Below are 27,921 nucleotides of genomic sequence, written 5' to 3' on the forward strand. Positions count from 1 at the left end.
CTGACTCATGACGTTTGAACCTGTGGGGTTGGCCATGCTGCAGGAGGCTCCTGGTCTCAGCTGCACAGACTGGGTGCTCTCCTGGGGACTCAGCAGCTGCCTCCTTTGGATGGCATTGGCATCACCAAGGCATGCCCCAGAATGCATTGCAGGCCCCAGATAAGGGAGCCCACTGAGGTTGGAGAGAGATAAGGAACCTACCTGTGCCTAGGGTGACCAGTCAGCAAGTGTGAAAAATCGGGATGGGGGTGGGGGATAATAGGTGTCTATATAAGACAAAGCCCCAAATATCGGGACAGTCCCTATAAAATCGGGACATCTGGCCACCCTACCTGTGCCCCACCCTGAGGCTTGGGGGTTTAGGCTGGAGATTCTCCCCGCAGGGCACCCTATGGTTCTGGGTGTGTACGTGAGAGAGAAGAACCGAGGGTAACTTTTTCCAAGCACAGGGGAGACAATGAGGATGGGGGAGCTGAGCAGCAGGAACCCTTCATGAGGAGCCTACAAACAGGTGCTCTGGGGAGGGGCTGAACTGACTTGCTGCTGGAGCCATCAGACTAGAGCCAGAATTTCCAAGGGCTCAACACCTGCAATTGGGGGCAGCGTTCCAAAGAGCTCAGCTCCCCTTTAGATGCCAAGATAAATGGTTGGACTTTCAGAAGAGCCCAGCGCACTGTGGTGCATGTTGGCTGCTGAGCCCTTGAAAAGCTGGCCCCTTGTGCCTCAGTTTCCCAGCTGTACAATGGGGATAATAGTAAGGTACTTAACCGTCTTCATACAATGCTTTGAGACCCTTGGCTAGGAAAAATAAAGCCTTGTCTACATTACCACTTACTTTGGCGTAACTTATGTCTCTCAGGAGTGTAAATAAGCCACCCCCCCGAGCGACGAAAGTTGCAATGACCTAAGTGCCGGTGTGGACAGCGCTTCTCCCACCAACATAGCTACCACTTTCGGCGGAGGTGGAATTATGCTGATGGGAGAGCTCCCCCAGGGGCATACAGCATCTTCACCAGACATGCCACAGCGGCGTAGCTGTGCTGATGTAGCACTTCTAGTGTAGACTAGCCCTAAGTAAGTGCAAAATATTCGTATTATTTTACTGAGTGACTTGCCCAAAGTCACACAGCAGGTCAATGGCACAGCCAGGAACAGTCCCCAGAAGTCCTGGTTCCCAGACTCTGTCTCTAACAAGCTGAATGCCGTTCTCATTAGGGTTCAGTTCTCTCTTTCTCCACAATGAAAGGAAATGAATGAACATGCACGGGTAGCATTTTGCTTGTATTTATTGCTAACGTGCATTAGAAAAATTCCCAATAGCCCAAGCGAAAATGTTCCAAGACATAATCATGAACAAACAAGAGAAATAATTTCCCTGGCCTGCAGGCAGCGCTCGTCAGCGAGGCTACCCCAAGAGAGTGCATCTGAACGCATAATAGCAGCAGCGGCTGATGTGGATGCCGACGAACACCATGGTGATGAGGACATAGCTTGTGAGGATGGCCTTGATGGCATATCTCGTCTCAGGGTCATCGAGGGTTCGCTTACGGTCACCTTGGAACCGCACGGAGAGCCGGAAGCCAGCAACCATTTGCCCCTCACGCCAGCAGTAGTAAGTGCCCCTGTCGTCCAGCTGGGTAAATCGAATGTGCAGGTGGTTGCCATGGTCAATGAAGACCCGCATGCTTTTGTTGACCCCAATGAGGAAGCTGGTGCGGTACAGTCGAGTTGAATCTTTGTCCCACGCCACTGCATGCTCTGGCCTGGCCCCGGGGCAAGCAATTATCAGACCGCTGCCGAGGTGTTGCTTGTGGAACTGAATGGGGACTTTGGGCAGCCAGGGTTTCTGGCCAACCTTTGCAATGAGATTGGAGATGGACAGCACTCCTTCCTCGGGGCCCTTTCTCTTTACACAAGGCGTCAGGCAGCTTCGGATGACAACCTCAGGCTTCCTGAGCCGGATGGTGCCCTGGAAGCGCCTAGGGACAGATCTTGAGCCACAGGACACCACGTCTGTCGGGACTGTGCGGTACCTGGGGTAGAGGTAGGCGCTTTTCACGTAGCAGAGACCAATTCTCCATTGCTCACCTCTCACTCCACAGCGGTCACACTTGGTCCAGTCCCAGAAGGTGGTGAACACGCTGAAATGCTCTTCTGTATGATCCTTCTGTGGGTGCTGGTTCCTGTCCTCAAAGGCCACAGTGATGGCCTTGGAGGACTGCACATCCACATCATAGCCATAGAAGAAGTCCCCTTCCTTGGTACCACAGAGATAGTGGCCTGAATCCTCCACCTGGGCCCGGAAGACGATGAGACTGAACATCCTAATGCTGAAGCGCTTCAGCATGTGGCTGCCCACACGGATGTGGCCTGAGTCCAAGAACATGGTTCCATCGAAGTCGGTTAAGACCTTGGTCTGCCGGCTGCCCATGCTCTTCTGGAAGTACCACACGACTGAGGTGACTTCCTCTGGCTTGCACTTACAAGAGAGCTCAAAACTCATGTCAGCCAAGTAGGCAGCATTGTCAAACATCAGGAAGGCTGGGCAGGGTGTTTTCTTGAATACATCTTCCTTCTCCATGATTGCAAAGGCATGGAGAACATCTGCCATCCCAAGGAGAATGGCAATTCCAACCAGCCTCATCTCCATTAACCAGTCTAGATCCTCAATCAAGCAGTGTGATGGAACGGCATCAAAACATCTCAAGATCCTTACTGATCCTCTTGTCACTAAGGTTAACAGCCAGAGAACAGCGCTGGGACAAAGATGATTTTAATATGTTTCACTATATAAGTATGGGTTTTGTAGTCGAGTTTGGCAGTAGACTCTCCCCTCTGGAACTGCTTTGGTTGATGGGAGAAGGTAGATAGCAGTTGGGATTATCTCATCACGGCCAAATGCTTGCTGGGGAAGCTATTGTAAAAGGTGAGTGTACTGTTTGAAAGAACTTCGTGTTTGTCCTGTGCTGAAGGTTCAAGGCTATCGACTGGGTGTTCAGAGACATTAACTCTAGAACCTTCTATTTTTGTCTCACGTCGGTTCTAGAATGTGAACACCGCCCTGAGAATGGGCGTCTCAGGAAAGAAACAAGCCCTCGCAGCCCAAAGCATGTTACAGGCATGTACACAAAGGTACCATGGAAACGCAGCCACCTCTGAGTGGAAGGCAACAGCCATATAAATCATTGGCACACAGCACAACTGTGGGATGTGGCAGGGCACCTCCCATGCCTCACCGGCCTCTGCGTTACTCCCAGGCAATGGGGGCTGGAATAAACCAGTCTGACTCTGGAAGGTTTTCCTCTTCACTCCTGTTCTATTTTCCCTTCTTATACGGTGGGCCTCATGGTAGGCCCAAGAAGTCCCTTTCAGCAAAACAACAGAGTCCCCCAGTGCAAACAGAAAAGCTTTCCCTGCCTCTTCTTCCCGGGTGCTACCGTACTACACAGGATCCTACTAGCCAGGGTTTCCCCAAGCAGCGTTATCTTTGTTTCTTTCCCTATAGGGAGGGGAGACTGCTTTCCAGCCAGAGGAAGCTTTTCCTTCCTCCTTCCCCCCGCCCTTGCCCTGGCTGCAGCCTGTCTCTCATCTCTCCCCTCCCCTCTCTCACCAGAAAAGGGGGTTTTAAAGGTCACTGGAGCCCTTAACTGGGCCCAGGTGTCTCTAGTTAACTTGAGGTCACCCTTTTTCAGCTCGTAGGGAACAGGGCCTTCATCATTTTAGGGCTGATAGATCTGCCCTCCACCACTCTATCCTGCCCAGAATATCAGGGCAAACATTGGTTGTGAACACTGATGCAGAGCAGACAAGACCTCCATTGTTTAATGTTTTGGTTGACATTGGATCCCATGTACCCCTCTGGGAGAGATGGATGGGGAGGGCTCAGCACTGTCTGGATTTGACCCCATGGTTCCAGGGGGTCTTGGGATTTCAAACCAGACACTTAGGCCATTAAGCCCTCCCTGCCTTCAGCTTTCCAAAAGCTAGAGCTGGGGGCACTGGATTTCATAGAGTCATAGATTAGGGTTAGAAGGGACCTCAGGAAGTCATCTAGTCCAACCCCTGCTCAAAGCAGGACCAATCCCCAACTAAATCATCCCAGCCAGGGCTTTGTCAAGCCTGACCTTAAAAACCTCACAGGAAGGAGATTCCACCACTTCCCTAGGTAACGCATTCCAGTGCTTCACCACCCTCCCAGTGAAATAGTTTTTCCTAATATTCAACCTAGACCTCCCTCACTGCAACTTGAGACCATTGCTCCTTGTTCTGTCATCTGCCACCGCTGAGAACAGCTGAGCTCCATCCTCTCTGGAACCCCCCTTCACGTAGTTGAAGGCTGCTATCAAATCCCCCCTCATTCTTCTCTTCCGCAGACTAAACAAGCCCACTTCCTTCAGCCTCTCCTCCTAAGTCATGTGCCCCATCCCCCTGATCATTTTTGTTGCCCTCCGCTGGACTCTCTCCAATTTGTCCACATCCTTTCTGTAGTGGGGGGCCCAAAACTAGACGCAATACTCCAGATGTGCCAAATAGAGGGGAATAATCACTTCCCACAGTCTGCTGGCAATGTTTCTACTAATGCAACCCAATATGCTATTCACATACAGGGTATGGGACTTGGGAAGACCGGGCTGGTGGCTCCCACCCTGAGCAGAGCTCAGCTGCTTGCCCCAGCTGGTCTGGTTAGGATGGGACTTCCTCTTCCTCTGCACAGCACCCAGGGCGAGGTCAGACCCACCCCCAGATTTCCACCCCAGCTCCAGGAAGCTCTGCAAACTCCCCTCTCCACAACTCCCTGCTTCCTGTACACATCACACCTCAGCTGCAGGGGGAGAGATCACTGTATGGGGAGCTTCTCCCCCATCCACCCCACCCCTATGCATCCAGACCCCCTCATACCCAGACTCCCCACCTGCGCCGAGCCTCACCCCCTGTGATGTTATTGACAGGAACTGTGACCGTACAGATCATTGTTGCAACCAGGGTCCTATGGTTGCACCAGGTCTTGTACAGAGGAGGTTCAGTGGGGTGTCCATGGAAAGGTTATAGTTTGCTGGTTATGATTATGCTGTCTGTATTTGTGCATCATTTTTGTATTCAAAGTTATGAGTATTGGCTATGAACTTGTTTGATTCTAAGTAGTCTCAGTGAAGCATTTTCTCAGCTTCTTGAGAAAGGACTATTCTCAGTAAGTGCCCAATCAAGAAACATTTAACAGACAATGGACTTTGGGAGATGCCAATCCACATCTGAGCTTTCCTGTTCAAACTAACATGTAAACAGTGGCACTGGCCTGCAAAAAACTGAGTCATGCATGAACATCTGACTTGCCCAAGTGGCTACAGGCTCCATCTTGTTGTGATTTTGCACAGGAGAACAGAGGGGTTTCCACCCACAAGAGAGAGAATATAAAAGGCCCTGGAAACCCCTCCATTTTGTCTTTAGCTGGCTCAGAAGATAGCCTCTCCACCGCAAAGAGATGCCTGAAAGAAACTGGAACAAAGGACAGTAACTATGGAGGTGTGAGTGACTGCTGGACCCAGACTAGGAAGGAATCTAGTCTGTGAAAGAAGCTTATTGGAACATCTCTGAGGGCGAGATTTACCTGCATTTAGTTTCCTACTGTATTAGGCTTAGACTTGCGTGTTTTTGTTTTATTTTGCTTGGTAATTTACTTTGTTCTGTCTGTTATTACTTGGAACCACTTAAATCCTACTTTTTTATATTTAATAAAATCACTTTTTGCTTATTAATTAACCCAGAGCAACTAATTAATACCTGGGGGCGCAAACAGCTGTGCATATCTCTTTATCAGTGTTATAGAGGGTGAACAATTTATGAGTTTGCCCTGTATAAGCTTTATATAGAGTAAAATGGATTTATCTGGGGTTTGGACCCCATTAGGAGCTGGGTATCTGGGTGGTGAAGACAGGAGCATTTCTTAAGCTGTTTTCAGTTAAGTCTGCAGCTTGTGGGGGACATGGTTCAGACCTGGGTCTGTGTTTACAGCAGGCTAGTGTGTCTGGCTCAACAAGACAGGGTACTGAAGTCCCAAGCTGCCAGGGAAAATGGGCTCAGAGGTAGTCCCAGCACATCAGGTGGCAGTCCAAAGGGGGTTTCCGTGACCTAACACATCACACGCCCCCAGAACCCCACCTGCCAAGCCCCACTCCCCCTGAACATGGACCACCCCAACGAGTCACCCAAAGCCAGATCCCCACCCCACCGAGCCCCAACCAGCTGCACCTGGATCCCCACGCCACTGAGCTCCACTCCCCCCAGCATCTGGACCCCCACACCAGATCCACATGCCAAGCTTTATCCCGCCCACACCCAGAACCACCCCCCCCCCGCTGAGCCCCAACCACCTTCATCTGGACCCCCCTGTAGAGTCCCATTACCGTTGCACCCAGAACCCCCAACAAACCCCTGTGCCTCCAGATCCCCCCCACACCCAGATCCCCCACTGAGCTCCCCACACCCAGATTGCCCCATACAGAACCCTCTCAATCCACACCGGGATCCCCCCTCACTGAGCCCCTCCACACTTGGATTCTGCTGGGCTGAGCCTGCCTGCCCACACCTGGTGCACCTGGCATGGAGAGGCAGGGCCCTGGGGTGTTTCTTGGGCAGGCCCAGTCCTGACACTGTGTCCTGGGGGGAGCTGCAGAGTGATCTCCCACCTCTGTGCAGCCAGTGGCCTGTGCTCCCCAATTCCATGCTGGAGCCTCCACATTTATCTGACAAATAAAATTTGCAGAATTTTTAATTTTTTGATGCAGAATGCCCTCAGGAGTATGACTGTGGAAATTAGCAATGTACATTCCATATATTTATTCCAGGTTCTGTTTAAGCAGGGCGTCAGATCAGTCCTAGATATGGCTGTACACATGAACCCATTCCACACTTGGCGGTTACTGTTTAACTATTATAATACAGCTGCTTATGTTTCTAAAATCCCCTGTTGACCAAAAACGCGTGGCCAGAGAAAAGAATAGAGGGGGATTCATCTTCTCCCACTAATACTAGAGTGATATTTCCCATCCCCAAACAATATATTCAATACAGTACTACTGATTCACAGCAAGTGTTGTCTCCTGTGTGATGGCCCCTTCCCCAAGATAATCCTTCTGGTGACTAATGTTTATTTGTACCAGGCCATTCTTCTAGGTAGGTGAAGCAGGTACAAAGTAAAACTCAATCAACAACTTTCTGTAGAAAACGGGTCTCTCACTGTCCCTCCATCTTTGATAGAGCAGTACAGGAAAGGTCCCTCCTGGCCCTCAGCTCCTATAATCCTGGTGGAGCGTGAGCTGTAGCGGGAGCCTGTGCTCCTTCAGCTAACGCAGTAACATTTCACCAGCTCTTTAATTAGTCTGTCATCTGCCTCCTTTCGCTGGCCAGCCCCCCCCAGATGGGTTTCTCTCTCAGCCTCATTCTGCTCTTCCTGCAAAGCAGCTGTACCTGCTTCAACTGTGCCCTCGGGAAGGCCATCAGCACCACAATTCCTGCCCATGCGCTGTAGTTTCCCGAACAAGTCCCTGCAGCTATCCTTCTCCACCTGGCTCAGGAGAGCCACATTTAGTCCAAAGCGCTTGGTCCCAGAAAGGCTCTGTAATATCTGAAGGACAGATTCTCTGTCTTCCCTACAGGCATGCTCGGCCAGCACCACAAGAAATTCACCCAGGAGGCCAAAGCCAACATCAGCTTGAAAGATTCTGCCCAGGTCCTTACCGCCGAGCTGAAACAGGAACTGGTATCTTTCCTGTCCACTTTTCAAGCATCTGCGCCAATATCTGTAAAAGTCTGCAGACGTTTCAGGGAGTCCATCCCATCCCTGGATGAAAAAGATGGTCAATAACAGTTACATAAAACAGGTGCAGAATCCCACCAGCTGGTGGGGGTTGGGAGCAGAATTCCCTCTGGACAGGTCATTCCATAACTGGTAACTGAAAGGCTGTGCTATCACTGAGTTTAATTCGTAAAGTCAAAATGGCTTTGCCACTCAAGTTTATGGTAAGTATGAGTGAGAGTGGGTGAGGGTGTGTGTTGTGCTGGTAGATTTTTTTGATTTGTGCAGTAGGTGAATGAGAGGTATGGGCTGTGGTGAGGGGCTATGTGTGTTAGGGGTTATTGTGTGTGCTGGTTGTGATGTTGTGTGTGGTTGTGTCTGGAGGAGTTGTGCTGGGAATTTGTGTTGATTTGTATTTGAGGGGTGGTGCAGGGAGATTTGTGTTGAACAGCGTCTGAGGGAATGCTGGGAGATGTGTGTCGATTTGTGTATGTAGCAAATGAGGGGTTGTATGCTGTGGTGAGTGTGGTGCTATGTGTTTGGGCTTGTTGTGTTGATTTGTGTGTGGATGATGCTGGGAGATTTGTGTTGATTTGTCTGGGTATGTGTGTTATGGTGGGGAGTTTGCACAGATTTGTTGGGGGAGTTTATGTAAAGTTATATGGGTGGCAATTCAACCTTTGAAGAACTGTGGCAACTGGTCCAAGTAATTCACCATCTGTGCAGTCTCCCTTATATCACTCATTACAACCAATGAAACTGTTGTATACAAATTACATGTAGCATAAAGATACTGATTGGTTGAGTTAGCTCTCATATCACAATGGCTAGAACTCTTGGCATGGCATAGACAAATGCATGCCTTGCTGTCACATGGGTGTAATTCATAGCATCAGAATGGCTGAGGACTAAAAAACTGGAGAGTAACAGACCAGCAATCCGAGGGATGACTGAACAAGCTGATATTCTAAACAAAAAGAGCTTTCAGCCATGCTTGTGGCTGTTTCCACCATTTCACACTGACTCAGAAGACATTCTATGCTTCAGAGTGACACCCAGATGAATCCTGGAATATTATTATATAGATTGTTCCCTAGGGGCTGCTTTGCACTTTCCTCTGATGCAGCTGGTCCTGGCCATTGTCAGAGATAAGATGTAGGACTAGATGGACCGTTGGTCTGATCTACTGTGGTGATTCTGGAGGTTTCTTTTACTGCTTGTCTACACATTGTGCTAAAGCTATTGTGCTTTAAAATTCACCCCCGCCAACCAAATTAACTTTTAAGTGTAGACAAGCCCTCATCAGCTCAATCCACTTTGGAAGTAGATTAAACTAAAGCAGAACAAGGTACTCATATTCTGGAATAAGTGTTCATACATGGAATTATTCTGGAATAGCTATTGCATTTTAAATTCACACCCTACCTTAATTTGAATTAACTTTTGTGTGTAGACAAACACTAATGGAGTTTTCCTCCTCACCTGGGCTAGCTCCATCTCTCTGTCCTGCTTGCCATTAGCTTGGGTAGCATAGGAATTCCAAAGAAGGTTTTTCTTTTTTCCCATTTTGTCCTTTTTCTCTAGAGGTTTCAGGTGTGATGCTAGCACAATATCCCTGCAGGAAATATAGAGGGAGCAGTAAACCCAGCAAGAGCAAATATCCTCTTGAAATTAGCGCCATTTCCAGTTTGATTCCTCTCTGTGAGACTGGCACAGTCACTGAGTTTGTAGTGCAAAGTTCTACCATGTAAAAGATCTGGGTTCAAATCAAGATCACAAAATCTCTTGTGGCCAGATTATATGTTCCCAGTTACTGCTTACTACTACACAGACTAACATGCAAGAGATCTAATTCCACTTCTCAAGTCTGATCTCTCATACTCTGAAACCTGTCATCCCAGAATGAAAAGGGGCTAAGGGCACTGTGACAGAGAGTTTGGACCTCTGTCCCTAACTGATAGTTCCTAACTGTCACGGAGTCCCTGGGCGATGCTCTGGAACTGCTCCCCATGAAGCCAGTCAGGGCTCTGGGGTAGTCGCCTTCCTGTGAGCAGCCTGTCTTCAGGACACACAGCTCACACCTTCCTGGGTCTGACCTCAGAGCATTCAGCATCCTCTGCCCCTCCGTGCGCTTCCCCCCAGTGAGTCCACTCAGGTGGGGCTCCTGGGGAAGCCAGAGGGTCCTGCACCCCAACTTCGCAGTCAGACGGGACTCTCAGCCAGCCAGTAAAACAGAAGGTTTATTAGACGACAGGAACATGGTCTAAAACAGAGCTTGCAGGTGCAGAGAACGGGACCCCTCAGCTGGGTCCATTTTGGGGGGCAGTGAGCCAGACAACCACGTCTGCACTTCACTCCATGTCCCAGCCAGCCCCAAACTGAAACTCCCTCCAGCCCCTCCTCCTCTGGGCTTTGTTCCTTTCCCGGGCCAGGAGGTCACCTGATTCCTTTGTTCTCCAACCCTTCAGCTCTCACCTTGCAGGGGGGAAGGCCCAGGCCATCAGTTGCCAGGAAACAGGGTGTTGGCCATTCTCTGTGTCCAGACCCCTGCACACACCTGCCCTCTAGGGCTTTGCAATGATCATACACCCTTACCCCACCCCCTAGATACTTAAGAACTGCATAGGGGAAACTGAGGCACCCCCACAATATTCGGAGGAAACATTAAGAACAGGCCCACTTCGTCACACTAACGACAGAGAGGGAGAGAGCGAGTGTGTGTCAGAGACCTGCATACTGGTCTGTGAAATGAGGTTTCAAAGTGGTAGTTAAGCCTTTGGAAAGGAAGCTATTACTCATCCTTACAGATCTTTGTATCCTCATTGGGCTATCTCTAAGGTCTGGTATACACTACAGAGTTAAGTCGATGCAAGGCAGTTTACATCAACCTCACTACGGAAGTGTCTACACTTAAATTTCACTCCTGCTGATTTAACAGCCCAGGTCCATCAACTTAATAACTCCACCTCTGTGAGTGGCATAGAGTCAAGGTCGATGTAGTTAGGTCGATGCAGTGTCAGTGTAGACACTTTTCAGAGTAGCAGCCGTGTTAGTCTGTATCCGCAAAAAGAAAAGGAGGACTTGTGGCACTTTAGAGACTAACCAATTTATTTGAGCATGAGCTTTCGTGAGATACGTGCATCCGATGAAGTGAGCTGTAGCTCACGAAAGCTTGTGCTCACATAAATTTAGATACAATTTAGTAGACACTGTACTGCTTACGTGAACTGTTACTGGCTGTGAAACACTGTCCCACAATGTCTCACACTGACAGTATAATCGATTCAAGCACTCCTGGTGAGGATGCACATTGCCGACACAAGAAGCAAAGTGTAGACATGCACAAGTGATGTAATTACCGCAACAGCTGTATGCGGACATAAGTTAGGCCCACTTAAATTTGTAGTGCAGATATGGCCTTAGAGAAAGCAGGAAGCTTGAGCCCTTATTGCATGTATAGAGCCTTGTCTACACTCCACAGTTTTGTCAACAAAAGTCAGCTTTCATCGACAAAACAGTGGAGGTGTACATACTGCAATGTTCCTCCTGCCGATGTAACTCCCTTGCTACACCAACATAATAAAACCAACTCAAAGAGAGGCATAGGGCTGTTTGCAACATGGTTAGAGTGACACAGCGTCAGTATAGGTCCTGTGCTTGCTTGCGTTGCCCTAATTGGCCTCCAGGAGGTGTCCCACAATATCCATTATGACCACTCTCGTCAGCAGTTTGAACTCCACTGCCCTGAAGGTACACATGTGTGCACCCCTCCTGCGTTTAAAGGCCCTGGAATTTTTGAAATTCCTCTTCCTGTTTGCTCAGCGGGGACAGTTCACACAGCATCTTCCCAGCTGACCATGCCGGCTTTCCACAGTAAACGCGCTCCTGCATGGAATACACCAGAACTGTTGGATCTGCTGGATCTGTGGGGAGAGGAGGCTGTGCCGTGGCAGCTTTGCTCCAGCATAGGAACTTTGATATCTAGTATGATTAATGTTCAGAAAGCAAGCACCACAGGGATCATTCAAGGCAGCAAGTAAACATTGCCTGGCCGAATGCATCACTTAAAGCCACATTACTGGGAATAATTGTCAAAATGCTCCTTCAAAGCCTCCCTAATTTGAATACTCCCCCTGCTGTACCCCTCTTATTACCCTGGTATCTGGCTGCTCAAAATCAGCAGCCAGATGATCTACCTCAGTGCTCCACCCCTGAGGAAACTTTTCCCCCTTCCCTTTGCAAATGTTATGCAGCGCAAAACAGGCTGCGATAACTATTGGAATATTTTCCTCATTGAGGTCTAACCTGACAAAAAGGCAGCACCAGCGACCTTTTAATCAGCCAAAGGCACATTCAACAATCATTCAGCACCTGCTGAACTTGTTATTGAAGCACTCCTTGCTGCTGTTTAGGTTCTCAGTGTAAGGCTTTGTGAGCCATGGGACCAAGGGGCAGGCCGGGTCTCCCAAGATCCCTATGGGAATTTCCACATCCCCCGATTGAATCTTCTGGTCTGGAAAGTCCCAGAATGTAGCTTTCTATACAGTTCAGTGTTTCTAAAGATTTGAGCATCATGCACCTTCCCTGACCACCCTGCATTGATGTCAGTGAAACAGCCTCGGTGATCCACCAGCACCTGCAAGACCCTGGAGAAGTAGCCCTTCCGGTTCATATACTCTGTCACAAGATGGTCTAGGGCCAAAACTGGTACATACGTTCCATCTATCACTCCACCACAGTTAAGGAATCTCATTGCCTCAAAGCCATCAAGTATTTCCTGCATGCACATTACTGAGAGTCACAGTCCTTTGCAGCAGAAGGTAATTAATGGCCCTGCACACTTGCATCATCACAACCCTCACGGTGGACTTTCCAACTCTAAACTGATTCACGACTGAAAGGTAGCAGTCTGGAGTTGCCAGCTTCCACACAGTGATCACCACTCGCTTTTCCACAGTGAAAGCAGCTCTCGTTTTGGTGCCCTTGCACTGGAGTGCTGGGGCAAGCTCCACACACAATTCCAGGAAGGTAGATTTGTGCATCCAAAAGCTCTGCAGCCACTGCTTATCATCCCAGACCTACATAACAATGCTATCCCACCACTCAGTGCTTGTTTCCTGAGCCCAGTACCGAAGGTCCATGTGCAGCTGCTCCATGAATGCCAGCAGCAATCTTGAATTATTTCTTTCCATGGCACACAGCAGGGCAGGTACCACCAATTCACTTTCTGATTCACAGCTTATGAAATACTGCAGGACCAGCTGCATTGTGTTCATAACACTCATTACCAGACGGGTGAGCAGTTCAGGATCCATGCTTTCAGGCAGAGATGAAGGGCACACAGTTAACAAGGGCTGTTGAAAAACATCATGAAACAAAGTTGGAAGCCCATGGAATGATAGGACAGAAAGAACTGCATCATGGGATGGTAAGCACGTCCCCATGATGCACTGCAATCCTTTCCCAGAGCTCCCAGAGGCAGAGAGGGGTGAGTTGCACAGTGGGATAGCCTACCAACAATGCAACACTTTCTCTGTTGATGCAAGAGCACTGACTGTGGACACACTCTGCTGACACAAGGAGCGTTGTGTGGACACGCACAACCAAAGCGGCTTATGATCATCAATGTAACTTAAGTCAACTTAACTCTGTAGTGTACACATGGCCTAGGTAACTGGAGAAAACTGATTCGGAGAACAGGGGTGGGTGCCCAAGATCAGGGGAGGTGTATGCAGGTATGCCAGCTGGTACAGATGGAGGCTATTGATAATAAAAATCTCCAGACACAGAATGGCCTTGGTAACTAGTCATAGATTTTAAGGTCAGAAGGGACCATTATGATAATCTAATCTGACCTCCTGCACAACGCAGGCCACAGAATCTCACCCACCCACTCCTGTAACAAACCCCTAACCTATGTCTGACACTAAACTGGGAAGAGAGGTAGATACGCTGGAGGGTAGGGATAGGATACAGAGGGACCTAGACAAATTAGAGGATTGGGCCAAAAGAAATCTGATGAGGTTCAACAAGGACAAGTGCAGAGTCCTGCACTTAGGACGGAAGAATCCAATGCACCGCTACAGACTAGGGACCGAATGGCTAGGCAGCAGTTCAGCAGAAAAGGACCTAAGGGTTACAGTGGACAATAAACTGGATATGAGTCAACAGTGTGCCCTTGTTGCCAAGAAGGCCAATGGCATTTTGGGATGTATATGTAGGGGCACTGCCAGCAGATTGAGGGATGTGATCGTTCCCCTCTATTTGACATTGGTGAGGTCTCATCTGGAGTACTGTGTCCAGTTTTGGGCCCCACACTACAAGAAGCATGTGGAAAAATTGGAAAACGTCCAGCGAAGGGCAACAAAAATGATTAGGGGACTGGAACATATGACTTATGAGGAGAGGCTGAGGGAACTGGGATTGTTTAGTCTGCTGAAGAGAAGAATGAGGGGGGATTTGATAGCTGCTTTCAACTACCTGGAAGGGGGTTCCAAAGAGGATGGATCTAGACTGTTCTCAGTGGTAGCTGATGACAGAACAAGGAGTAATGGTCTCAAGTTGCAGTGGGGGAGGTTTAGGTTGGATATTAGGAAAAACTTTTTCACTAGGAGGATGGTGAAACATTGGAATGCGTTACCTAAGGAGGTGGTGGAATCTCCTTCCTTAGAGGTTTTTAAGGTCAGGCTTGACAAAGCCCTGGCTGGGATGATTTAGTTGGGGATTGGTCCTGCTTTGAGCAGGGGGTTGTACTGGATGACCTCCTGAGGTCCCTTCCAACCCTGATATTCTATGATTCTACTGAAGTCCTCAAATCATGGTTTAAAGACTTCAAGGTGCAGAGAGTCCTCCAGCAAGTGACCTGTGCCCCACACTGCAGAAGAAGGTGAAAACCCCCAGGGCCTCTGCCAATCTGCCCTGGAGGAAAATTCCTTCCCAACCCCAAATATGGTGATCAGCTAAACCCTGACCATGTGGGCAAGACTCACCAGCCAGACACCCAGGAAAGAATTCTCTGTAGTAACTCAGATCCCACCCCATCTAACATCCCATCACAGGCCATTGGGCACATTTACCGCCTATAGTCAAAGACCAATTAATTGCCAAAATTAGGCTATCCCATCATACCATCCCCTCCACAAACTTATCAGCCAGATATGTCTTTTGCCCCCACTGCTCCCCTTGGAAGGCTGTTCCAGAACTTCACTCCTCTGATGGTTAGAAACCTTTGTCTAATTTCAAGTCTAAACTTCCTGATGGCCAGTTATGGCTCTTGGGGGTGGGGGGTCTCTGCCAAAAATGCCATGCAGCTGTTTGTAAAAGAGGTATGGCTGCAGCTCCACACCAGAGTGACTGTTGGCCTCTCTTGCCTTCTGGTACACCTGCCGCACTTCCTTGGCTTTCATGTGCCTCTACTGAGGGTCCCTCTCTTAGCCCTTCTTCACCATGCCCGGAGCGATCTGCTCATAGATATCTATGTTTTCATGGCTGGATCAGAGCTGTGCTGCACAGCCTCTTCTCCCCACAGTCCTGGGAGATCCACCACCTCCTGGTTACTCCAGGCAGGAGGGCAGCTGCAGCATGGTCAGCTGCTAGGTAAGCTCTCCATGCCGAGCAAACAGGAAATGGAATTTCAAAAATTTGCAGGGATTTAGAGGGGGGGGGGAGGCATATACCTGTGTACGTGGGCACTGGGCAGTGGAGTTCAAAAGGGTGACCAGAGCAGTCATGGTGGGGCATTGTGGGACATCTCTTGGAGACCATTAAAGTTGACATAAGTAATGCAGTGTCTACACTGACACTGTGTCCACCTAACTACATTGACCTAAGCACTAGGCCTCTTGCAGAGGTGGAGTTATTAAGTCGTGTACTGAGCGATCTACTCAGTTGAAGCAACATTTTAGTGTAGCTGCTTCCAGACTTAGGCGAACGTAAACTGCCTTATGTCGACCTAACTCTGTAGTGTAGACCAAGCCTGTCTCTCCCATGACAACAGGGACTTCAACAGTGGTGCTGGAATCAGAGTACAGGGCAACTGCTGACTGCTAGAGGAAGCTTTGGACAGTAGCATAGCAAAGGCTGAGAACTGGATGTGATGGGAACTCATGGAAGTGATTCTGAGAAAGATTAAAAAGAGAAAAACTACAATGTAGCTTGTCAGGGTTCCCTCCCCACTCTGAACTCTAGGGTACAGATGTGGGGACTCGCATGAAAGACCCCTAAGCTTATTTCTACCAGCTTAGGTTAAAAACTTCTCCAAGACACAAATCCTTCCTTATCCTTGGATGGGTACTGCTGCCACCCCCAAGTGAGTTAGACAAAGATTCAGGAAAAGGGCCACTTGGAGTTCCTGGTTCCCTAAAATATCCCCCCAAGCCCCTTCACCCCCTTTCCTGGGGAGGCTTGAGAATAATATACCAACCAAATAGGTAAACCAGATTCTTAAAAAACAGAACTTTATTATAAAGAAAAAAAAGTAAAAGCAGCACCTCTGTAAAATCAGGATGGAAGGTAACTTTACAGGGTAATCAGATTCAAAACACAGAAGATTACCCGCTAGGCAAAATTTTAAAGTTACAAAAAAACAAGGATAAACCTCCCTCTCAACACAGGGAAAATTCACAAGCTAAAAAACAAAAGATAATCTAACGCGCCTTGCCTTATTTACTTACTCTTTTTGCAATATTAAGACTCATTTTAGGATGATTTTAGGAGAAAGAGTTTTCTGACCTGATGCTTCTCTGCTTCCCCAGAGAACACACACAAAAAAAGAGCACAAATAAAGCCTTCCTCTCCCTCCCCCCCCCCGTCCCGCCCGCTCCCACCCCCGATTTGAAAGTATCTTCTTTCCCCATTGGTCCTTTTGGTCAGGTGTCAACCAGGTTATCTGAGCTTCTTAACCCCTTACAGATAAGGAGGAATTCTAGGCTATGCTTAGCTGTATGGTTATGACATAGCTGGATACAGATGGATGAATAAATGGAAAGGAAGGAGGACATACAAACACTTCTGGGGTCTAACATGGCATATGTTTAACAGCTTGGGAATTGTTGGATAGCACTGGCGGGCAACATGTACTTTAGCTACATCCTCACTCTATAGTGGGTGGGCAGAGACATGCACTACAGTGGGCCACAGGCTTGTACCTATGCCCCCAGACAAGCTAGCAAGCTCAAGTTCTGATGACATACAGGAACTTGTCTGGGGATTTATATGTGGATGGTTGGGGAGAAGGGGGTTGGGCTTAAACATGTGTCAGACCTGCTGTGTAGACATGCCCTAAAGGGAAGCAAAGACTTACCTTATTCAACTGAAGCTTCAGGAACAATTTAGGGAGATTGAATTTAATTACCCAAAACGTAATTTGATCAAGGCATGAGTTAGCACTGTTACTGTGAAAGTGTCACAGGATCTTTAATCACCCTAGGTGGCCAGGGTCTCAGTTTTATGTCTTCTGAAAAGGTAGCACCTCTAACAGCCCAGTGACCTCTGACACAATGCTGGAGCAGTAGTCTCATAGTACCAATAAGAGTGCCATCTCTACCTCCTTCTGCACCCAAAGAATCTCCTTGAGGTCTCTCATCTAAATACTGACCCACCAAACCCCTACTTCATTTCCCAAAACCGACAGGATGCCAGTGAAAGATGCAATTGTGTCACTGCAGGACATTCATTTGAACACTCTTCCCTTGTAGGAAAGAAGGGCTTAAAAGCCAGATGCAAAGTGACCAAAGGGAGCTAGCAAACAGGGGAGTTTGTAGGAGGGAGAAAGAGTAAACTCAGCATGGTTCAGAAAGGCTACATCGCCAAGGCCGACACTGCTCCTGGCTCCTCCACCTGCTCCTGCGTCCAGACAAGACAACCCAGCCATGGATGTCTCTACCAGGTCCTGATGTGGAATTGCAGAAACTGTGGCCTGCATTTCCCCATCACAGAAAGCCAGGCTGGGGGGACCATCCAGTGTGAGAGGGGCCTACTGGTACAATCTCTCAGGAAGCAGGAGGGAGAGCTACAGGAGGAGGAGCCTAGGTTGAGGAGCATCCATGCATATGAGGAATTAATTGAAAATATTCATATGGAAACATCCAAGCTTGAGGCAGCAATCCAGCTGGTCAGGACTGAAGGAGCGTCACCAGGGGAGGAGAAAATGGCTCCTTCACAGGGAGGAAGCTGGCTGCTGGTTACTTCTGGCAGCAGGCAGTGCTCCCCACCCCTGCCCCACTCCCAAACCACTATCTAGAAAGATAAAAAACTGGTATGCTACCCTGGCAACAAGGGATGAGGAATTTCCCCAAGGGTGGAGGGGGAGAAGCCATGTATCCCAAAGGTTGGGAGGATCGCAGCCACCACTCCCAGGAAGAAACTAAGGGTAGTGGTGGTCAGTAATTCCCTTCTAAGGATGATGGAGGCATCCATCTGCTGGCCTGACATGGCATCCTGGGGCCCATATCCAAGACATTATGGAAGGACTGCCAAGGATTATCCAGCCCTCTGACTACTACCCTATGCTGGTCATCCACGTGGGCAATAATGATAATGCAAAGTCTCACCCTGAGCAGATCAGAAGTGACTACAGGGTTCTGAGAGTGAGGGTGAACTGGTCGGGGGCACAGGTGGTGTTCTCATCATTCCCTCTCGTCAAGGGTAGGGGCCCAGGCAGAGATAGATATCCTGGAAATAAATACATGGCTGCACTGATGGTGTCGCCAGGAGGGCTTCGGTTTCCTAGACCATGAGATGCTGCTCTGAGAAGAAGGACTGCTGAGCAGAGATAGAGTCCATCTATCAAGGGGAAGTATATCTTTGGATACAGACTAGCTAACCTAGTGAGATGGGCTTTAAATTAGGTTTGATGGGGGCAGGAGACAAAAGCCCACATGTAAGTCCAAAACAAGAACCTGGGTGAAGGGTCAGAATCTTAGGGGAATGTGGGCATGTATACTAACGCAAGATGTACGGGAATAAACAGGAAGAACTAGAAATACTAGCGAATAATCACATTTATGACATAACTGGCATCACAGAGAGTTGGTGGGATAATTCACATGACTGCAATATTGTCATAGAAGGGTACAGCTTGTTCAGGAAAGACAGGCAGGGAAAAGAAAGGAGGAGGTGTTGCCTTGTATGTCAAAGGTATACACACTTGCACTGAAGTTGAGATAGAAGTGGGAAGCAGACTTGTTGATAGTCTCTGGATAATGATTAAAGGGGTAAAAACCAAGGGTGCTGTCATGGTCGGGTCTACTACAGACCCCTAACCAGGAAGAAGAGGTGGATGAGGCTTTTTTTAAATTAACAAAATAATTCAAAACACAGGACTTGATGGGGATGGGACACTTCAACTTCCCATATATCTGTTGGGAAAATAGCATAGCAGGGCAAAGATTATCCAACAAGTCCTTGGAATGCATTGGAGACTCGTTTTTATTGCAGGAGGTGGAGAAAGCAACTAGAGGAGAGGGTGTTCTAGATTTGATTCTGACAAATAGGGAGAAATTTGAAGGTGGTTGGCAGCTTGGATGAAAGTGATCGTGAAACGATAAGAGTTCATGATTCTAATGAATGATAGGAGGGAGACATGCAGAATAAAGACAATGGAATAAAGAAAACATCCTGTTACAAGCAAGCTTAAGGGGAAAAAAGAGTTCAGGAGAGCTGGCAGTTTTTAAGAGGCATTATTAAAGACACAAGAGCAAACTAGCCCAATGCATAGGAAAGACAGGAAGTATGGTAGGAGACCACCCTGGCTTAACCTGGAGATCTCCGTCCTGAAATTCAAAAAAGAATCACAGAAAAAGTGGAAACTAGGTCAAATTACGAAGGAACATGTAGGGACAAACATGTAGGGACAAAATTAGAAAGGCCAAGGCACAAAACAAGATTAAACTGGCTACAGACATAGAGGGTATTAAGAAAACATTTTACAAATACAGTAGAAATAAGAGGAAGACCAAGGACTGGGTAGGCCCATTACTCAATGAAGCGGGAGAGACAATAACAGAAAAGGCAGCAACAGCCAAAGTTTTAAATGCCTTTTTTGCTTCAATTTTCACCAGAAAGGTTAGCAGCGATTGTGCAACTAACAGTGAAAATCAGTGTAAACGAGGTAGGATCGGAGGCTAACATAGGGAAAGAACAAGTTGAAAAGGGCTCAGGCTATGTCTACACTATGCAGCTTTTAGCGACATGGCTGCGCCTCTACAGCCATGCTGCTAAAAGGCGCACAGTGTAGCCGATGTTTGTCAGCAGGAGAGAGCTCTCCCGCCAACAAAAAACTTCCACCCCAGCTAGCAACATTAGCGTTGTTGGCAGGAGAGCGCTTCTGCTGACAACGCTCTGTCCACACCGGTGCTTGTCATCAGCACAACTTTTGTCTTTTGGGGGCTGTTTTTTTAACACCTCCGAACGACAAAAGTTTTGTCTTTCACTTCCCAGGGTAGACAAAGCCTTAGACAAGGCAGATGTCTTTATGTCAGCAGAGCCTGATGAAATACATCCTAGAAGACTCAAGGAGCTGACTGAGAAGATATCTGAGACATTAGCAATTATCTCTGAAAACTCATGGAAGACAGGAGAGATCCCAGAGAACTGGAAAAGGGCAAATATAGTATCTAGCTATAAAAAGGAGAATTAAGGACAATCCAGGGAATTATAGACAAGTTTTTACTCCTGGGAGAATTCCCTGCCACTGTGCATGCGCAGAATTCATGTCCCCCACAGAAAATGACTTTCTGACAGGGAAGCAAAGGGAAGCTGCAAGAGCAGTCACGCACCACGCCCTAGCTGCACAGATACATTGTTTCAGGCAGCCAGCAGAGAGGTAAATCACTGTAGGGCTGGGGACACCCCTGCCAGTGGCTCCTACCCTGAGCCGGGATCAGCTGCTAGTCCCGGCTGAGCTGGAGGCAGGAGAGGACGGGACTTCCTCTTCCCCTGCAAGCAGTGGCTGGGGCTGTGTCAGAACCACCCCCAGAAATCTCTCCCAGCTGCAGGAAGCTCAGCATCCTCCCCTGCTTCCTCCTCACATAGTTCCTCAGCTATGGGGGCAGCTGCTCCCCCATCCACCCAACCCTTGTGCATCTGGACCTCCCCTACTCAGACACCCCTGCCAAGCCTCACCTGGTACTCCCAGAACTTCTCAGCCCTCCATACCCAAACCCCACCCCACTGAACCTCAACCCCTGCATCAGGAGCCTCCCTGCACCCAGATCCCCTGCCTCCGGCTCCCCCCACCCCTGCACCCAGACCATCTCCCACTGAGCTCCATGCACTCAAACACCCACCCTGATGCCCCGCCTCCTGCACCACCCTGAGCCCCCACATCCAGACCCCCACGCCATTGACCTCCAACTAGCTGCACCCAGACCCCCACTCCACCAAGCCCCACTCCCCAGCACACAGACCCCTTCGCTGAGCCCCAACCACCTTCACCTGGAAGCCCCTGCAGAGTCCCATTACCTCTGCACCTGGAACCTGCCCCCCCAGTGAGCCTCTGTGCATCCAACCCCCCCCCCCCAGCTAGACCCTCCACTGAGCTGCCTGCACCTAGATTGTCCCACACAGAACCCTCTCACCCCACACCTGGATCCCTCCATACTGAGCCCCTCCACACTTGAATCCTGCCTGGTTGAGCCTGCCTGCCCCACATCTGGTACACCTGGCACAGCGGGGCAAGATCCCAGGGTGTTTCTGGGGCAGGCCCAGACCTTGTGCTGTGTCTGGGTCGGATGCAGCCTCACTGCTGAGTCCATGTCCCGGGAGTGGGGGAGCTGCTAGGCAATCTCCCACCTTCGTGCAGCCAGTGGTCCATGTTCCCCACTGCCATGCTGGAGCCTCTGCATTTATTTAATGACAAATAACACTTGCAGAATTTTAAAATATTGTGCGCAGAATTTTTAATTTTTTGGCGCAGAATGCCCTCAGGAGTAACAAAGTCAGCTTAACTTTGTTATCCAGGAAGCTAATGGAGCAAAAATAATCAATCAATCCATTTGTAAGCACCTAGAAGTTAATAAGGAGATATGTAACAGTCAAAATGCATTTGTCAAGAACAAATCATGTAAAACCAACCTAGTATCCTTCTTTGACAGAGTAACAAGCCTTGTGGATGAGGGGATGCAGCAGATGTGATATATCTCAACTTTAGTGAGACTTTTGATACTGTCTCACATGACCTTCTCATAAATAAAGTATGGAAATATAGCCTAGACCAGGGGTGGGCAAACTTTTTGGCCCGAGGGCCACATCGGGGTGCGAAACTATATGGAGGGCTGGATAGGGAAGGCTGTGCTCCCCAAACAGCCTGGCCCTCGCCCCCTATCCGCCCTCACCCACTGCCCGCCCCCTGACTGCCCCCCTCAGAACCTCCGACCCATCCAACCCCCCCGCTCCTTGTCCCCTGACCGCCCCCTCCCGGCACCCCCTGCCCCTAACCAGCCCCCCAGGATCCCACCCCCATCCAACCCCCGCCCCGCTCTCTGTCCCCTGACTGTCCCGACCCCTATCTACACCCCCGCCCCCTGACAGGCCCCCCCAGGTCTCCCACACCTATCCAACCCCCCTGCTCCCTGTCCCCAGAATGTCCCAACCCCTATCCACACCCCCGCCCTCTGACAGGTCCCCCGGAACTCCCATGCCCTACCCAACCTGCCCTGTTCCCCGACCCCTGACCACTCTCCCCGCCCAGAACCTCTGCCCCATCCAACTGCTCCCTGTCCCCTGACTGCCCCCCGGGACTCCCTACCCAACCCCCGCCACTGCCCCCTTTCCATGCCGCTCAGAGTGGCAGGAACTCACAGCCCTGCTGCCCAGATGGAGCCAGATGCGCTGCCCATGCAGCGGCGTAACTATGGGGGGGATGGGAGGGGCAGCAGGGGTGGGGCTGGTGGCTAGCCTCCCCGGCCAGGAGCTCAAGAGCCGGGCAGGACAGTCCCGTGGGCTGCATGTGGCCCGCAGGTCGTAGTTTGCCCACCTCTGGCCTAGACAAACCTATATAAGATGGATGATAACTGGTTGGAAAAAGGTACTCAGAGAGTAGTCACAGTCAAGCTGGAATGGCATATCGAATGGGGTCTCACAGGGATCTGTCCTGGGTCTGGTTCTGGTTCTGTTCAATATCTTCACAAATTATTTGAATAATGGCATAGTGAGTACACTTATACAATTTGCATATGATGCCAAGCTGGGAGCAGTTGCAAGTGCTTTGGAGGACAGGTTTAGAATTCAAAATAATTTTGACAAACTGAAGAAATGGTCTGAAATAAACAGGATGAAATTCAGTAAGGACAAATGCAAAGTACTACACTTAGGAAGGAATAATCAGTTGCACAAATACAAAATGGGAAATGACTGCCTTGGAAGGAGTATTGCAGAAAAGAATCTGGGGGTTATAGTGGATTACAAACTAAATATTAGTAAATAATGTAATACCATTGCAAAAAAAGTGAACATCATTCTGGGATATATTAGCAGGAGCATTGCAACAAGACACAAAAAGTAATTCTTCCAGTCTAGTCAGCACTGATAAGGCCCCAACTGAAGTACTGTGTCCAGTTCTGGGCAATGCACTTCAGAAAAGATGTTGAGAAATTGGAGAAAGTCCAGAGGAGAGGAACAAAAAATGATTAAAAGTCTAGAAAATAAGGCCTACAAGGAAAGATAGAAAAAATTGGGTTCGTGTAGTCTGGAGAAGAGAAGACTGATGGGGGACACGATAACAGTCTTCAAGTACGTAAAAGGTTGTTTCAAAGAGGAGGCTGCTTTAAAGAGGATAAATTGTTCTCAACCACGGAGGACAAGACAAAAAGTAATGGTCTTAAATTGTAGGAAGGGAGAAGAGTAGACATTAGGAAAAACTGCCTACGTATATAGGTAGTTAAGCACTGGAACAAATTACATAGGGAGGTTGTGGAATCTCTGTCACTGGAAGTTTTTAAGAACAGGTCAGACAAACACCTGTCAGGGATGATCTAGACCGGGGTAGCCAGCCTGAGGAGGAGCCAGAATTTACCAATGTACATTGCCAAAGAGCCACAGTAATACGTCAGCAGCCCCACATCAGCTCCACGCCCCCGCTCCCAGCGCCTCCTGCCCACTGGCAACTCTGCCAATCAGCACCTCCCCCTCCCTCCCCACACCTCCCGATCAGCTGGTTCATGGCGTGCAGGAGGCTCTGGGAGGGAGACGGGGAGGAGCGAGGGCATGGCAGGCTCAAGGGAGGGGGCAGGAAGGGGTGGAGTGGGGGCAGGGCCTGGGGCAGAGCCAGGGGTTGAGCAGTGAGCACCCCCCGGCACACTGGAAAGTTGGCACCTGTAGCTCCGGCTCCGGAGTCGGTGCCTAGACAAGGAGCCGCATAGTAACTTCGGAAGAGCCGCATGGCGCTCCGGAGCCCCAGCCTGGCCACCCCTGATCTAGATAAAACTAACTCCTGCCTCAGCACAGGGGACTACTATACTAGATGACCTATCAAGCTACCGTCCAGGCCTACATTTCTCTGATTCTCTGATTAACTAACATGAAACTTTCATCCTGATGAAAGAAACATTTGATTGTTATATTCCCAATTCTGTGATTCACCATAGAAAACAAAATCCTGCAAACCTGAATTCTTCATAGGATGCCACCTTCTGGTGAACGGCTCGGAACTTGGCATCGTTTTCTCTTTGATACTTTTCATCAGCAGCAACAGCAGCCTGCAGTTCTCTCTCCAAAGCACAAAAATCTATTGCTCCAGTTTCCTCCATTTCAAAAACCTGAGAGCCACACATATAACCACGAGAGTGACTTCAGGTGCATAAGCATCAGACAAGAGATACTCCTCACTCTTTCCCATCTATCCATTTCATCACTAGAGATTTTGTTAGACTCACTATAAGTAACTAATAGTACAGCGTGTCATGCGTTAATGATCCCACCTCAGCCAGGCAAACTCCTGTCTTATAAAATCACTTCAAAGTATGCCATAGGTGCTGGAACTAAGGGTCTGGGGGTGCTGCAGCACCCCGACTTGAAGTGATTTCCATTATATACAGGGTTTACAGTTTGTATCAATGGGTCTCAGCACCCCCACTATATAAATTGTTCCAGCACCCCTGAAGTATGCCCAAATTTTCCAGTGCAATTTTGTTTAACCTGTAGTTAAAGACCACCCTCTACTACACAAATGCTTTTATTCTGGACTCCCATTTAGTCACTGAAAACAGGCATCATTATATATCACTATCATCAGACACCCTAAACGTTGACTTAAGACTGCCAGGATATAAACGTAGCTAAAAATACAGACTAAGAATGTTACAGTTAATAAAGCCTAAGGGTCAAAAAGAACGGCAAGGGTCATGTTGCCAGAGAGTATAAAAAAATGTACAGCTCACACATACTCTTAACAATATTCAGGGTCAGATACAGACACTGAAAATAAAAACACTATGTGCCAGTCAGGCACGCTTCCTCATGCTGAGTAGCATGTTACTTTATTTCAATGGCAATACTCATGGAGTAAGGTACTTTTCAAAGTGCATAAGGGTGTGACACCCTGTGTTTTATTTTCAAAGTGCTGAAGAAAAGCTCCATGTAGCTCAAAAGCTTGTCTCTTTCACTAGCAGAAGCTAGAGAGACAAGGTGGGTAAGGTAATATCTTTTATTGGACCAGCTTCTGTTGCTGAGAGACAAGCTTTCAAGCTACACAGAGCTCTTCCTCAGGTCGGGGGTCGCGAGGTACTCAGAGTGTCACAGCTAAATAAAAGATCGAACAGATTACTTATGCTAAATAACGAGGAGTCCTTGTGGCACCTTAGAGACTAACAGTTAGGCCTGAATAAAGACTGGGAGTGGATGGGTCACTACAAAAAGTAATTTTCCCTCTGCTGATACTCACACCTTCTGGTCGACTGCTGGAAATGGGCCATCTTAATTGCATTGGCCTCATTAGCACTATAAAAGTAATTTTACCTCCCTTGGTATTCACCCCTTCTTGTAAACTGTTGAGAATCGGCCACTTCCACCTTAATTGAATTGGCTCATTAGCACTGACCCCCCACTTCGTAAGGAAACTCCCATCTTTTCATATGCTATAATATATATTCTTCTTACTCTATTTTTCACTTCATGCATCTGATGAAGTGGGTTTTAGCCCACGAAAGCTTATGCCCAAATAAATGTGTTAGTCTCTAAGGTGCCACAAGGACTCCTCATTGTTTTTGCTGATACAGACTCACAGGGCTACCCCTCTGAAACCTGTCATTATGCTAAACAGCACATATTCTAAGGGGCCGTTAAAGGTAAAGTGGTCCATTAACATCCCTGTGCCTTAGGACACCCCCTTTGTGTAGGGTTTCAGAGTAACAGCCTAGTTAGTCTGTATCCACAAAAAGAACAGGAGTACTTGTGGCACCTTAGAGACTAACAAATTTATTAGAGCATAAGCTTTCGTGGGCTACAGCCCGATGAAGTGGGCTGTAGCCCACGAAAGCTTATGCTCTAATAAATTTGTTAGCCCCTGCGTGTAGGCTTCCCACACAATAACTATAGCTGGGATGGTCCCGGCAGGGGCTCTAGACCAAGGGTGGGCAAACTACTGCCCACAAGCAGGATCCGGCCCTCCAGCCGTTTTAAGCTGGCCCTCGAGCTCCCACTGGGTAGCGGGGTCTGGGGCCGCTCCACGTCCCACTCTGGCGCTCCACCCAGGGCGCAGGGTCAGGGGCCGCCCCATGTGGCTCCTGGAAACCACAGCATGGCCTCCCTACAGTGCACCAACCGGGGAGCAGGGTTGGGGGCCGCTCCACAAGGCTCCCAGAAGCTGCGGCATGACCCCCTCCGGCTCCTACATGCTCCAATGGCCCCCTCTGGTGCTCCAATGGGAGCTGCAGGGGTGGTGCCTGCGGACGGGGCATGCTGCTGCTTCCAGGAACCACTTGAGGTAAGTGCCGCCAAGAGCCTGCACCCCTGAGCCTTTCCCCAAGCCCCAACCCCCTGCCCCAGCCCTGATCCCCTTCCCACCCTCCAAACCCCTCATCCCCAGACCCCCCTTCCCCTACCCCAAGACCCTGCCCTAATCCTCCTCCCGCCCTCCGAATCCCTCAGTCCCAGCCCGGAGCACCCTCCTACACCCCAAACTCCTCATCCGCAGCCCCACCCCAGAGCCCGCCCGCACCGCCCAGCCCTCTTCCCCAGCCCAGCCCAGCCCAGCGCCCCCTCCCACACCTTGAACTCCTCATCGCTGGCCCCACCCCGGAGCCCGCACCCTCGAACAGAGCCCTCGCCCCAACCCCAATTGTCTTCGCATTCATGGCCCGCCATACAATTTCTAGTCCCAGTTGTGGCCCTCGGGCCAAAAAGTCCCCCCATTAGCTCCGGCTCTACGATTCCAACGGTGCCCCCCGCCCCAGGGTTGCCAGGGAGCAGCCAGGGGACGGTTGCGGTGACGGGGCCCCCCGCCCCCGCGGGATCACAGCGGCCCAGCGAAGGGAGCAGGGGCCCTGGCCACGCTGGGGCGAGTCCCGGCTTCGCTCCGGGCCTGCGGGGGACCCTGGGCTAGCCCCGCCAAGGGGGCGCAGAGCTGGGCGGGACTGTTCCCGCCGGGACCGGTCAGTGCAGGGGGCCGCCCGCGGCTCGGGGCCGGGCCCCCAGGGAGCTGAGCCCACCGAGCCCCGGGGACCCCTGCTCCGCCCCCGGCCTCACCTGCCGTCTCCATAGCAACGGCCGCGCCGCGGGGCCGAGGCCCCCGGCTAGAGGTGTCCCTGCCAAACGCCTGATCAGAACCGACTGCACAGCCGAGACGGTCCGGCCCCAGGGGCCGCGGACCCAGCTGGGCCTACACCTCCGAACTCCCCGCTCCGGCCGCGGCGCTGGCTGCAACGGGGTTTGAAGCGGCCCATTAGGCAATCGTACCGCTCGCCCCCCGGGTCCTTCCGCGCTGGTGTCGCACAGTCGCAGGCAGCGGCCGCCGGAACGGAAGGCGCGGAGCGCGAGCGTTGGGTGAGGCGTGCGGGCCCGGCCTGAGCTGGGGCCACGGCGCCTCTTGGGAGGGGATGGGGGGCTGCGCGCTGCTGATGGGACGTTGGTGTGGGGGGGATGCAGGGGGCTGTGGACGAGGTGATGTGGAGGGGGGATGTAGGGGGCTGTGGACG

The 27,921-nt window shown here is 49.9% G+C and overlaps 2 protein-coding genes across 5 annotated transcripts in view; one reads left to right on the forward strand and one right to left on the reverse strand.

The window, feature by feature from the left end:
• Nucleotides 1-1,283: 1,283 nt before the first annotated feature.
• On the reverse strand, nucleotides 1,284-27,579 carry LOC311513840 (Ig-like V-type domain-containing protein FAM187A). Of its 4 annotated transcripts, none has more exons than XM_084615965.1 (5): nucleotides 27,473-27,579; nucleotides 24,395-24,546; nucleotides 9,275-9,407; nucleotides 7,735-7,837; nucleotides 1,284-2,730 (listed from the first exon to the last, which is right to left on the reverse strand). In XM_084615965.1, the coding sequence occupies exons 2-5, from the start codon at nucleotides 24,535-24,537 to the stop codon at nucleotides 1,406-1,408; spliced, it is 1,704 nt and encodes a 567-aa protein (XP_084472091.1). In that variant the 5' UTR covers nucleotides 24,538-24,546; nucleotides 27,473-27,579; the 3' UTR covers nucleotides 1,284-1,405. The 4 variants fall into 4 exon arrangements, with proteins under 4 accessions (XP_084472091.1, XP_084472090.1, XP_084472089.1 ...); XM_084615964.1 differs by lacking the exon at nucleotides 27,473-27,579 and adding an exon at nucleotides 27,094-27,433; XM_084615963.1 differs by lacking the exon at nucleotides 27,473-27,579 and adding an exon at nucleotides 25,671-25,801.
• Nucleotides 27,580-27,649: 70 nt separating this feature from the next.
• Nucleotides 27,650-27,921, forward strand: part of EFTUD2 (elongation factor Tu GTP binding domain containing 2) — a 36,325-nt gene continuing 36,053 nt past the window's right edge. Inside the window, exon 1 of the mRNA XM_084615962.1 lies at nucleotides 27,650-27,769. The gene's annotated coding sequence lies outside the window, so the exon portion shown is untranslated. The remainder of the gene's footprint in view (nucleotides 27,770-27,921) is intronic.

Source organism: Lepidochelys olivacea (genome assembly GCF_965140295.1).
Source record: "Lepidochelys olivacea isolate rLepOli2 genome assembly, chromosome: 27".
In the NCBI taxonomy this organism is placed as follows: domain Eukaryota; kingdom Metazoa; phylum Chordata; order Testudines; family Cheloniidae; genus Lepidochelys; species Lepidochelys olivacea.

Excerpts from the sequence above, each read along its gene's own strand:
- LOC311513840 (XM_084615963.1), bottom strand. The coding sequence starts at position 25,721 with ATGAGGCCAATGCAATTAAGATGGCCCATTTCCAGCAGTCGACCAGAA. Across the intron at positions 24,547-25,670 it reads CCAGCAGTCGACCAGAAGGT|GTTTTTGAAATGGAGGAAAC; the intron begins GTGAGTATCAGC and ends TGTGGCTCTCAG. Across the intron at positions 2,731-7,734 it reads GTTCCTGTTTCAGCTCGGCG|TGACAAGAGGATCAGTAAGG; the intron begins GTAAGGACCTGG and ends TGTTAACCTTAG.